Source organism: Pongo pygmaeus, chromosome 6 (assembly GCF_028885625.2).
Source record: "Pongo pygmaeus isolate AG05252 chromosome 6, NHGRI_mPonPyg2-v2.0_pri, whole genome shotgun sequence".
In the NCBI taxonomy this organism is placed as follows: Eukaryota; Metazoa; Chordata; class Mammalia; order Primates; family Hominidae; genus Pongo; species Pongo pygmaeus.
The window spans coordinates 872995-885532 of record NC_072379.2 but is presented as its reverse complement, the minus strand read 5'-3'; the positions used below and the strand labels follow the sequence as shown (position 1 = coordinate 885532).

General features: G+C 51.0%; 1 protein-coding gene across 47 annotated transcripts in view; it reads right to left on the bottom strand.

The window, feature by feature from the left end:
* Window positions 1-12538, bottom strand: part of SUN1 (Sad1 and UNC84 domain containing 1) — a 59941-nt gene that overhangs the window by 12454 nt on the left and 34949 nt on the right. For 9 of the 47 annotated variants that reach the window (XM_054496962.2, XM_063667170.1, XM_054496974.2 and 6 more), the window contains 12 exons: window positions 12122-12205; window positions 11691-11801; window positions 10241-10339; window positions 9677-9770; window positions 9053-9111; window positions 8770-8912; window positions 8103-8312; window positions 6713-6799; window positions 5311-5354; window positions 3801-3930; window positions 1453-1707; window positions 362-446 (listed from right to left, as the gene is read on the bottom strand). In XM_054496962.2, coding sequence (XP_054352937.1) covers window positions 362-446; window positions 1453-1707; window positions 3801-3930; window positions 5311-5354; window positions 6713-6799; window positions 8103-8312; window positions 8770-8912; window positions 9053-9111; window positions 9677-9770; window positions 10241-10339; window positions 11691-11801; window positions 12122-12205 — 1401 coding nt within the window. The remainder of the gene's footprint in view (window positions 1-361; window positions 447-1452; window positions 1708-3800; window positions 3931-5310; window positions 5355-6712; window positions 6800-8102; window positions 8313-8769; window positions 8913-9052; window positions 9112-9676; window positions 9771-10240; window positions 10340-11690; window positions 11802-12121; window positions 12206-12538) is intronic. The other 38 variants (XM_054496970.2, XM_054496982.2, XM_054496979.2 and 35 more) reach the window with 12 other exon arrangements.

The following is a 12538-nucleotide window of genomic DNA, read 5'->3' as shown; positions in this document are numbered from 1 at the left end:
GGACGCCCTCGAGGAGAGCTAGCTGCGTGGTCGCTGCAGAGTCTCTCCTGAAGGCACTGAACAATCCCCGATCACAGCACAGGAGAGATGAACAGTCGACCAAACTTTCTGTGCTGTGAACCTTGACTTAGCCACAAGCATGCACCCCCAGCCCTTCCAGGGGAGAACTGGTGCCCCCCAAACACAACTGGCCAGCAAGAAAGAACACCAGGGTCATGCCCAGAATCACGCTCCCTTTCTCAGATGTTTAAAAGTCAGGAGTCCTTACTGCTGGAAGTGGGGTAGGCAACAGTCTCTCAAGTGTGCACCCCTGCTAACAGCTGACCATCTAACTTAGTAATCAGAACACCTATTTACTCACCACCAGATTCCAGAGCAAAGTCCACCATCCCGGTCTTATCTTGGGAATACAGCTTCAAGGCATTGTTCACGATGGCACGTGCTTGCTGGACAGACACAAGGGACGGACGACCGAACACCAGAACAGGAGAGGAGAGACATGGGTTTTAGTGCATAGATGAGGACCAGACACTTACATTAGAGCATTTTCTCAATGGAACCTATGTAGGGTTCCTAGGCATGGAGGAAGTTAACTCCACACTCCAGTCCCACACCCGACTGCCAAGGCCATCAGACGGAGATGGGACGGCACCAGGCCTCTTCCCCCAGGGCTCAGCCATGGCCACCATCAATCTTCGAACCAGAAAAATCCCCCAGATGCCATAAAACACGAATAAAAGCAAGGATGAGACTTCAAGCCTGGAACACAGGAAATTCTGGGAATTTAGGTATTACTGAGTGATAGGGTTTGGCTGTGTCCCAACCAAATCTCATCTTGAATTGCGGCTCCCATAATTCCCACATGGTGGCAGGGACCAGGTGGGGGTAACTGAGTCATGGGGGGGGTTTCTCCCGTGTTCTGGTGATAGTCAGTCTCGGGAGATCTGATGATTTTATAAAGGGAGTTCCCTCGCATACCCTCTCTTGCCTGCCGCCATGTAAGACATGACTTCGCTCCTCGTTCACCTTCCCCCATGATTGTGTGCAACTGTGAGTCAATGATCCTTTCTAAACTGCCCAGTCTTGGGTGTGTCTTTATTAGCATCATGAGAACAGACTAATACACGGAGAGACTTTCATGGAACTTCGGAAGGTGTGGCCACCATACAGGCAGATGGGCTCTTTGGGACAAAAAGATTCACAAAGTGTAAAGAACTCCCAAGAAGCAGCTCAGTAATGACATCGACAGCAAGAGCTGAAGCTCACCACACAGGTGCCTCCCTCCACACACGGCACTGCCCAGGCACGTCCCATCTCACTTACGTCAGCTAAGCACACCCCAGCCAGACCACTCTTAGAACAAGACATCAACATCCACACCTCACAGTTAGGTCTTCAGTCTCAGCACAGAATGGACTGTAAGCATTTCTTGCCGCCGACTCGCCGACTCACCGCCTCTGTTATTCCAGACGCCCCCGCCTCGCTCACAGCAGACACCACAGCTTCCGACGTTGGGAGCTGCTTGGTCACGGAAACGTGGTGGGTGACGTTCCTCAGGATCTGCAGCTCCAGGTCTCGCAGCATCGTGTGCAAGTCACCTTTGCTCACAAACTGTGACGAGAACCTCTGCAGCAGCTGTTCCAAAGAACCGCCTTCCTCATCTTCAGAAAACAGGAGTTTCACCATTTCTCTGACTTGCACGTCCACCTAGTAAAACAGTAGATAGACACAAATGTACTATTTTAACTAAATCACTTCCACTCTTCGGGTCCATTATCTTAGATACCTCAGTAGAATTATATATCCTCTCAAAATCTAGAATGTCATTGTGACAGTGTTTTCCTTCATATTAAATTTAATAATCCCTCCAATAATGCAGGAACATGTTAAAAAGAACAGAAATAGGCGAGCTCATAGGATGTGTGCGACCTGCATCCTAGGAGCTGAAGGACGTAGTGGGGCATGTCCACACCCTCCGGAGGTGTGTGTCCATCCAGCAAGCACCCACCGGGCACCCCGCAGCGAGGCGCACAGGTGCATCAGAGAGGCCCTGCCATCAACAAACTTGGTCTGGTAAGAAAACAGTCATATAAACGAACCTAAATTATAGCTTTATGTAAGCTAAATACACCCCGTGTTATTTCTATGCACTCAAACACATATGTGTATACCTTTCTCTTCTTGCTTCATAACAATAGACCGTGAAGGAGAGGGCAAAGCCTCCTAGGACACGGCCGTTCATCACAGCTGCCCTCCCACACTCCACGTGTGGACACACCCTTCTCTAGCCCACACCCCCTAACAGTGGCACGTAGCTGCTTTCTACCCTCACTCCTCCCCACACTAACTTTGCAGCGCTGACTCTCCTGCCCGTGTGGCCTCTGTACTGGTGCCTTTATTTCTGTAGGATGATTCCCAAGGGTATGGTTGCTTGTTTCAAAGAGTGCATGTATTTGTCACTGGTTAATATCCTAAGATTTTCCCCCAGAGGCCGTAGATGGTGACAGTCCTCCTGGCCAGGGAAAAGCCCACTGTCTCAGCCAGTGCTGATAGCAGCCGTCGTCCTCGTGGGCCTGCAGACTAAGGATGAGAGCCCACTGTAATCTGCAAGTCCCATCAGTAGGACTCAGCTCCCTGATAGCATGCTGGCATGCTTTTTCTTTTTTTTTTTTTTTTTTTGAGACGGAGTCTTGCTCTGTCGCCCAGGCTGGAGTGCAGTGGCGCAATCTTGGCTCACTGCAACCTCCGCCTGCTGGGTTCAAGTGATTCTCCTGCCTCGGCCTCCCAAGTAGCTGAGATTACAGGCACGTGCCACCACGCCCAGCTAATTTTGTATTTTTGGTAGAGATGCGGTTTCACCATGTTGGCCAGGCTGGTCTCGAACTCCTGACCTCAGGTGATCCGCCCGCCTCGGCCTCCAGAGTGCTGGAATCACAGGCATGAGCCGCTGCGCCCGGCCTATCGCATGCTTTCTCTGTCACCTCTGCTTCTCTTCCTACCGATTCTAGGGACTCTCTGCACATCAGAGATAATCTTACCCCACGTATGGCAAATACCTTTACCAATCTACTGTCTGACTTTGATGATTTTTGCCATTCAAATGATTGTGTTTTCATTCTTAAGCAGCTCTAAATGTCTAGATTTTCTCCTCTGCCTAAGGATGATGGTGGACTTGAAGCAATATCTGTGATATGTTTCAACACGAAACAGAGCAAGCAGCAGCTACAGGGTGGGTCTATCTAATGAAAGGTACACAGCAACAACCCAGCCCCGAGTGAGTGCTGGCCCTGGGCTGCAAGCACACCAAGGACACACACCATGGAGACTGGGAAGACGCATGGTGGGTGCTGACGCGCGGTGGTGATGGAACGGGGAAATCTATGGAGCACTGAATTAGTTATTTTGAAATATTTAAAAAGTTCACATGTAGTAAAAAAAGGTTTTTAAAGGAAGTTGAAATTAAACAACTTAGGCCAGGCATGGTGGGTGGCTCAGGCCTGTAATCCCAGCACTTTGGGAGGCTGAAGCAGGTGGATCACTTGGAGTTAGGTGTTGGAGACCAGCCTGACCATCGTGGTGAAACCCCACCTCTACTAAAAATACAAAAATTAGCCGGGCATAGTGGCACATGCCTGTAGTCCCAGCTACTCGGGAGGCTACGGTGGGAGAATCACTTGAACCCAGCAGGTGGAGGTGGCCTGCAGTGAGCTGAGATCAACAGCTAATAAACCTAAGTCATCAATTCAAGTTTTCTTTTACTTTCTATTATAGAACAAAAAGTAAACACGCAGGAAGCTCACTCTTTCTCGTACGGCATCCACTGTCTCACAGCCGGTCTTCACGTGTCGCCAGCTGGACAGCTCTGACTTTAGCTGATCCAGCTCCAGCTGGAGGTGCTTGACCGTGGGCAGGAGCTGCTCACCAACCGCACTGGAATCCAACAGTGAGAATGGGTCACACACAAGCCTCCCGGCCTATACGCTTCCCACACTACACACAGGCTGAGGGGAACCCGATCCCACTCCTGGGTGTCACAACTGTACAGACGTCATCCTGTGCCACGCTAACGTGCAAACTGGATGCCAGTTTCAAATAAAGTTCCCAGAGAGGTTGTCTTCTGCATCAATTTATGTCTGTAACATAAGTGCTGCTAGCAGGTTTCTCAGTGGCGAGTGAGAGCTCTCTCTGAAAATGATTTAAGCATTTTAGAAACTTTATTTCTGGACTGGGTGCGGTGGCTCATGCCTGTAAGCCCGGCAGTTTGGGGCTGAGGCAGGTGGATCAGTTGAGGTCTTTATAGGCACACATACTTGTTGAGATACTAACAATTCATATCTCAAAAAGCTCATTCCCAGATCAACACTTAAATATTAACATATTAAAGCAACTTTTTTATTGAAATAAAAGCTTTGGAAGGAGAGAAAACCGTGCTCCAGCGCTCACACCTGTCCTCACAGAAGAGGAACATGGGGCACGGCAGAGGATGGACTCTCCCAAGTGCAGACGCGGGGACCTCGGGAAACCACAACCAAGCCATGCCGAATCTAGAAGCGGGGAGGGCTGTGGGGAGTATGAGTTGCGTGCGTAAAACGAAGGAAGAAAGACAAAGCTGCCATGTTGGGAACACCTGTGAGAGGGAAGCACCCCGCTTAAGGAGACTTCAGGCAAATCAGTGGTCGTGTGGAAGAAAGCTGCCTGGAGTGAGGAGCAAAACGCCAGCTTCCCCAGGAACTGCAGCGGGACCTGGCCGTGCCATGGATTCCAAGGGCAGCAGGGCCGGCAGCCACGCGGAGAGGCCCACCATGACACGCCCAGCACAGATCGGGCGGTTCTGGAAATTGGTGTCCTGTCCACCAGGGGCTGCCCTCCAGGAGCCGCAGCAGAGACGAGGCTGAGCTGTAACCCCGTCCACCTAGATGCCAGTGGTGCCGGCGGAGGCCCGGCGCAGAGTCCACCCTGACACCTGCCATGGCACGGGCTGCAACATGGGCCTCGACCTACTCCCTGAGGGTGGCCCTGCAAGGACCCTGGAGATGAACCCCTCCGGGTCACAGCAGGGGTGCGGGCGGCACCTTTGAGAGTGCCAACTACGGAGGTCCATGCCGCGTGGAGGGGGATGTGGCAAGCCCCTCAGGACCCCTCTGTCCTCACGCAGCCCAGCAGGAGTGTCTGTCGGCACGAGCCTCAGGGCCTTCAGGTGACCCTCAGGGGAGGCCGGCCCCGGGTCCCCCATTCATCACTCTGCTGCCGCTCCACATAACCACATACACACACCGAAGACAAAAGTGAATGTTTTCCAAATCCTCCTACCTGATTGTTTTTTGCTTGGTCTGTTCTAGTTCCTTCTGGATGGCCTAAAAAGTATGAGAAATAGTCTACTGAAATATGTAAGTTATGTATTAACTTTTCATAAAACCACATACTTAAAACTCCATCGATTTATCTGGAATACCCCCATTAATTCGAAGTCCAGATCCGCCTGTGGATGGCAGGTAGGAAGTGTTCATTGTACATTTGAAAGTAACCTTCATTACGTACGCGCAGAAAGGAGCACAAATCACATGAGAACAGCCTGGCGGGCTCAGAACATGCAGCACCTGTAACCAGCACCCAGGTGGGGAGTCAGCTCCCTGTCACACCTCCAGAGTGTGTTCTAAACGTGAAGGACAGGGACACGGCAGAGGCACACATGAAGCTGGGCCGTGCTGGCCTGTGCCATCCGCAGCAGCACCATGCTGAGCACCAGCGTCAGCCCCAAGTCTCACTCCACGGAAGTCTCCACAGCCCGGCCCAGGGCAGGCGGACAGAGGAGGAGGCGCCCCGCAGACCCTCTCGGGCGGGCAGAGGAGGCGGCGCCCCGCAGACCCTCTTGGGCGGACAGAGGAGGCGGCGCCCCGCAGACCCTCACAGGCGGGTACGTTGTCGCCTCTGCCTGCTCCTCTCAGCCCTCCTCTCCCTCCCAGGTAAAACCACCTGATCTCACAGGGTCCAAGATCCAGGAGTGGGTCCCAAGATTCCCAAAAGGGTGTGCTAAATACAACCCTTAGGCTCAGCACGTTTCTCAATGTAGTTCAATACACACACGCACATGTGACACGCCAGGCTCTGTGTCAAGCACCAGAGACACGAAGAGCCGGAACCTGAGCCTGACACGACTCCCCACGGCTGAGGGCAGCACAGAGGCCCAGTCCCTCCCCTGGCATTCCCAGCAACGAATTGTCCTGGCCTTCCCACCCAAAGCTAGTGCTGTCTGTCAAAAGGTTCAGGTCCTTTATCTCCCCTCTGAAGACACTGCAAGGTGGGTGTGTGGCAGCGAGGAAGCACCCTGGAGCCGGAAAGAGCTGGATGGGAACCCAGAGGCCGCCTGGAATCGGCAGAACCACCTCCTGGCGTGTGCAGCCCTGCTCTGTGCCCTCAAGAGACACAGGGATGCGTGAGTTATGTGCCTGGTTCAATGTTAGAACCATCTCCTGGCGTGTGCAGCCTGCTCTGTGCCCTCGAGAGACACGGGATGCGTGAGTTACACACCCGATTCAATGTTAAAGCCCCAGAGCCGCTGCCACACCAGAGAGAGAACAAGTGTTTCTTTCCATTTTACACAAAATAGCAAATAGCCTAAAAGAGGAACATTAAATGATCAAAGGGCTTTAAAATACTAGCCACAGTCGATTTTCTTTTTATTTTAAAAAAGCATAAGGTCAAAAATAAGTACCTCAGATTTTTCTCTCAGTTTTCCCAGAATATCTTCCAAGTGTGAGATGCGCACTTCATGTTCTTGGTGAAAAGCCATAAAGTCAGTCTTTGGAAAGAAAAGGAGTGAACAAATGATGGAGAAAGTTAAGCAACAAAAACCTGGCAAGTCAGGCCAAGGCGTTTCTACACGGAATATCGACAATCAGAGAATCTGTGGTCACAATGTGGCACAGACCCTACACGAATAATCTGCTTCATAACAACATCCTTATTTCAGCCCTGACTCTAGAGATCTTTATTTATATATATATTTATTTTAAGGTTGCACTCCAGCCTGGGCCACGGGTCTCCTCTGTGGTTCACTGCAACCTCCACCTCCTGGGCTCAGGTGACCCTCCTGCCTCGGCCTCCTGAGTAGCTGGGACCACAGGCCTGAGCCCAGTGCACTGACACACCAAACCACGTGAGAGCCCAAGGCCCTTGCCGTCTCCAGCACACCATCCAGCGCCCCTTGGGCCATCGTGGGACGTGCTGCATCTGTGCTGTCCAGCAGGGCAGCACCAGCCACTCATGGCTACTGAGCACCTGAAATGGGGCCGTACGAGTGAGAACCTGCATTTTAAAATTCTGTGTGGTGTTAACATAAACGTACACGGCCATATGCAAGTAGTGGCATCCTCCACTAGGCAGTGCAGATGCAAACGGGAGCTAGAGGCTCAGGGGTTGAGCATTTAACACTGCGCGCACCGCCTCGGAGGGAAGCCCTGCTCTGCGTTCCAGTCGCCACCATGATCACACCCACAGGCACGTGCTGGATGACGGCTTAAGAAGGGGCTCAATCTGTGCTAAAATGAGCTCAGGCCACATACAATTCAGTTTTCACTAAACTGTTCTGAACAGCTGTCGGCTGTTTTCTTCACAAGAGAGGGCATCCTCTGAAGCAAAGGTTCCTGGGTCCCCCCACGCGATCCCTGCGGTGGGTGGGAGCATCTCGGGATGCCTCCGAGAAGTGCGTCTGGGACCCACGTGAGACGGTTTGTGTCCACCTCAGCGGCTGTCCCGTCTGCAGGGACAGAGCGCCATGACCTGCCACTAAGAGCGCAATCTGGAGAACAGGACAGGAAAGGCCACGGTTCTCCACGACCGCCAGACTTCCCGCTTGGGGTTATCACACGTCTCCCGCCCACCATTTCCACGTGCACTATGGAACCCACAGCTTCCGGTCATCAGCAGACAACGGGAAACCCACTCCCTCTCCGGCACACTGCTCTCAACAACTAAGAACAGGAAGTGCAACCCCTTCTCACAACGGCACCTCTCCTGTCCCCTCTGTCTCCCAAAAGGAGAGAACATGGCACCCAGAAGCGCGTTGGTGTCACCGTGGAGCCTGGTAGCCCGGTGGCACCCACCTCCCTCAGGGGCTGTCCCACAGTGTCTCTGACCGATGCTGACGGCCCGGCAGCACCACCGTCCATCCGGTCCACCCGAGCCTGCAGCTTCTGAAGCAAAGTGGTCAGCTCTCGGAGATCCTCCCCATGGTGGTGGCACTGTCCAGACAGAGAGGCCACCTGCTGCTCCACGCCACTCATCCAACGCCATGGAAAAGCCTCACTGTCACCCTGAAATGGCAACAGAGAAATGAAACCAGGTAGTCAAGCGAGCATGCGCATAGAGTCAGTTAAACCTCCAAACAGTGTCCTACAGCAAGACGCCAGCTCTGGGGTGCACAGCACATGAATGGAGGACTCCAGAGAAACCTGGGGTATCAGGTTTGATGCTTACATGCCTGACTATGGGTGGTTCTCATTTTCTTCTCTATACTTTCTGTACTTTGCACAGTGATGAATACTATTATGTTTTTAAAATTAAAACTAACTGAATCATGAGAGTACTTTAAATGTGCGTTTGAACTATCTTAGAACACTTAAGGAGCTCCAAAGACTTGCTTATCTGACATTTAAAAATATTTCCTACAACAGGACACCCAACTGAAGTGCCTGGCTCACAGCAGTGTGGAAGAGTCCCTGAAGACCTCACATGCGCAGTGCCAGCTGAGAGGCCTTTCTACCCTCTTACCTGCAGAGGCTGGTTCAGGCGAGAAGTCGTGGGTTTAAATACGTCCTGGGGGTCATCCACCCGCTGTGTTCTATGCATGCTTGCCCAGTTCAACACAGGCAGGAACGAAAAGAAATCGCCCTGGCCCCATAAGGAGAGACCTGCTAAAAGAGAAGAACCACCACACACACACGTGTACACCACGCTTCTCAAAACATGGACTTACACGCTCATTCTTTTCCACTAAGTTACACGTATGTGTATTGCTTAGCCGTCGGAGGCAACTCAGCCAGATTTGACTTACCTAGTAAAAGAAAGAGTGGGATGAGCAAGACTAAAAACTTGCAGATGTTTCGAAGGCACCTGGGAGTAAAAATGAAAACCCTTGACTTAGGAAAAATGAAAGTCAGGGTTCACCAATCTGTTTTCCCCCTCTAGATAATTTGGCGCAAAATCCACCCCCCAGTATTAGAAAAGCAGTTACGGTTTTATCTGCAAGGCTTCTGATGCCTACAGGAGAACCTTCATGTAAAACGGTGTCCTTGAGACCTATGGTATCAACTCTCTGGTGCTGTGGGAATGGCCTGAGCTGCCCTGAGTCGCTGCCCCTTCGGATCACCAGCCTCCTGAGGTGACTGACGCCACTGGGAACTGCAGCAGGGCAGAAGCCTGGACCTGGGTCCCCCATCCTGCCCAGGCCCTTCCAGCTGCCTCACCTCTGCACACTTGTTTTCCTTAATGATATCTGCCTTTCTTATCTCACAGGTTGGTTTGAAAAATAAGAATATAAAAACACTTTTGTAAAATATACAAACACTATGCGAATATAAGCTAAATCCTTACAAAATAACAAATCAAATGTGAGCCTGCAATTGGCACAAAATTGGTTCCTTAAAGCACCATGCTGACATGATATCTATTTCCTTACCTGGTAAGAAGAAACACATTCAGCCAAGAAATCAAAGTAACAAACTGATACCATCCAATCCCCAGCCACCAGAACACTCCAGAAGCTGCCTTCCCTATAAGAGAAAACACCAAACGTTCTAAGGAAATGTTTTTAGGAAAACCAAGCTCCTAAATGGACCATTTCTGTGAAGGCCAAGCTAGAAGCACATGAAGATGAAGCTGGAGGTGAACAAGTTCGGTGATGCTAGTCGCCACGGCAGGAAGCGAGGCAGTAACGTGTCATGCTGATGAACACACAGGACAGGACGCAGGAGACGAAGCCCCAGATCCATGCATTCTCTGCACAGGGCACTCAAGCAGCCGGACTTGCCCCAGACCCAACCCCAGAGAAACCAAGGGCGCTCATGCAGCAAGTACAGTCAGTTAACATTGCTACGTCATGAAGAACGAGACACGTTACGCCAAGGGTCAAAGCATGAGAGCCTAAATGAGATTTTTACTTGGTTAGGTAAATCATCGAGTACAGGTGCTTAGCTGCCAGAAGCTCTGGAGAGAACGCAACACAGAAACCCAAAATAGCCACCTGGAGCAGCCACGGCCAGCCAAAGGGCCGACCACACCGTCCTGGACACAGCCCGGCCCGCAGCTCCGATCCTGCGCAGAATCTGCAGCAAGAAGTAACCTGTGCAGAGAAGACATGTGTGGCCTCAGACAGACGCCAGACACCAGCCTCCGCAGTGACAGCACGGTGGGGACGCCCAAGCCACACACTTCACCAAAGCCTGCGTCGGTGGGTCAAGAGTCTCCTCAAAAAATACGAAAAGCCAAATAACTCTTGTAAGTGCTGGCAATATCGCACTGACATGACCATTTGAAAAGCTCAGTTCTATTTTTTAATAGTTTTCACCCACTTCTGCCTGCAGATACTTCAGATGTAAAATGCAGACATCTCCTAAAAACCCCGGGGGGCGGTGGTTGGAAGCCGCCCTACAAACAGTGGCCATTGGTGCCAGCACAATTTATATTGGGAAAATCGTACCATATTCTAAAGCAGATTGAAATTCCATAGACACCTGCAGTTCATATGCTCTCGGTGAGGAAATAATTACTCAAAGACCAAAATTAACATTATTCTAAAGGCTAATATTTTCTAGTGAAAAAGTGTTTCAGAACGGTAACACAGCACTGCCGGATGACAGAATACGCCACAATCAACTTAGTATCAAACTTCACATTACAAAAAGCAGGAAACTGCTCATGAAATCCGTTTTGTTCCAGTTTTTTTTTTCTTTTTTTTTTAAATTTAAGAGTCACGGTTTTGCTATGTTGGCCAGGCTGGTCTTGAACTCCCGGCCTCAAGTGATCCACCCGCCTCGGCCTCCCAAAGTAAGTTTTGTTCCAGTTCTCACTGTGGGTGGTTCTCTCACAGTGACTTAACATCTGCACGTTAATTCCTGCAACTATGTAATTACAACATGGTTGACGTGCAAAGAAATATGGCTTATGAGAATATAACAGAAAAATCAATTGCTTTATGTTTATTCATTAGCAGGTGAGACAATTATTTTTGAAACTAACTTTTTTTTTTAAGATGCCAACAGCACTTTCGGAGGCCGAGGCAGGCAGATCACAAGGTCAGGAGATCGAGACCAACCCGGCTAACACGGTGAAACCCCGTCTCTACTAAAAATACAAAAAAATTAGCCACGTGTGGTGGCAGGCGCCTGTAATCCCAGCTACTCGGGAGGCTGAGGCAGGAGAATTGCTTGAACTCTGGAGGTGGAGGCTGCAGTGAGCCAAGATTGCACCACTGCACTCCAGCCTGGGCAACAGAGTGAGACTCCGCCTCCAAAAAAAAATTCACAAGGAAGCTTTTTGAGAGAGATTCACCCTGTTTTATACCAAAGTTAATACTATTCCTGTCAGTTTTTACAGCAAGACTTTAAAGCACTTGAATTCCAAGCACAAACCACACAAGACACAAATAGCATGGTGACAGGGCGAGACGAGACGGAGACGGGGCAAGAGACAACCTGCACATGCCCAGATGTGCCGGAGGGTCCCTGCCCGCCCGGACGGCCGTGGCGACTGCGAGTGGGCGGCTGTGTGCGCGTCGAGGTGCCTCTTGCCCTTACAGTCGTCGCCTGCAGGTGTGGTGACAAGTAGTGAGTGTGGCGGATTCACAAGCAAACTCTGTCCATCTCAACTGTGCATAGCAATGGCAGTCTGAAAAAACTAGGAAACTCAAATTACACACAAGACAGTTAACAATCAAAGCAAATGCAATCTGGTGGCTATGAGCTTCTGTGTTGAGGGCTTAAGCAGCAGCTCCATCAGCCGGTCGTCATCAGTGAGGACCACCACGTCACACGGGCTGTTCATTCTCTACTGCTAGTGCCCAACATGACAGCGTGTGGGACCAACTCCATGACCGACGCCCACAGGAAAACGAAGCCATACTTACACAGCACTTCCCCATTTACACTGAGGTGGCCATCCTCTCTGAGAACCTCTCTCACATTCATTCTCCCATAGTAACTGGCATGAGCTGCAACACACGCAAAAGAGGCTTAGGGAACTCACCAACACCAAGCTCAAGCGCTTCTCACACCCTGGTGAAATCAACATGATCAGAGAATGTGCTAGGCTAGCCAATTCCAGAGTTCACACAGCCGATGGCTCCTACCACGCAGGTGAATGCCGCTGACAGGGCCCGGGCCATGAGCAGAGATGTGAAAGGCCCCCCACCCCCTAGCTGAATCGTGTGTGTGGCCCAAACAATACAAAGATTGTCCTGTTTAAAATAGTTCTGGGTTGGGTGCAGTGGCTCAAGCCTGTAATCCTAGCACTTGGGAGGCTGAGGCGGGCGGATCACGAGGTC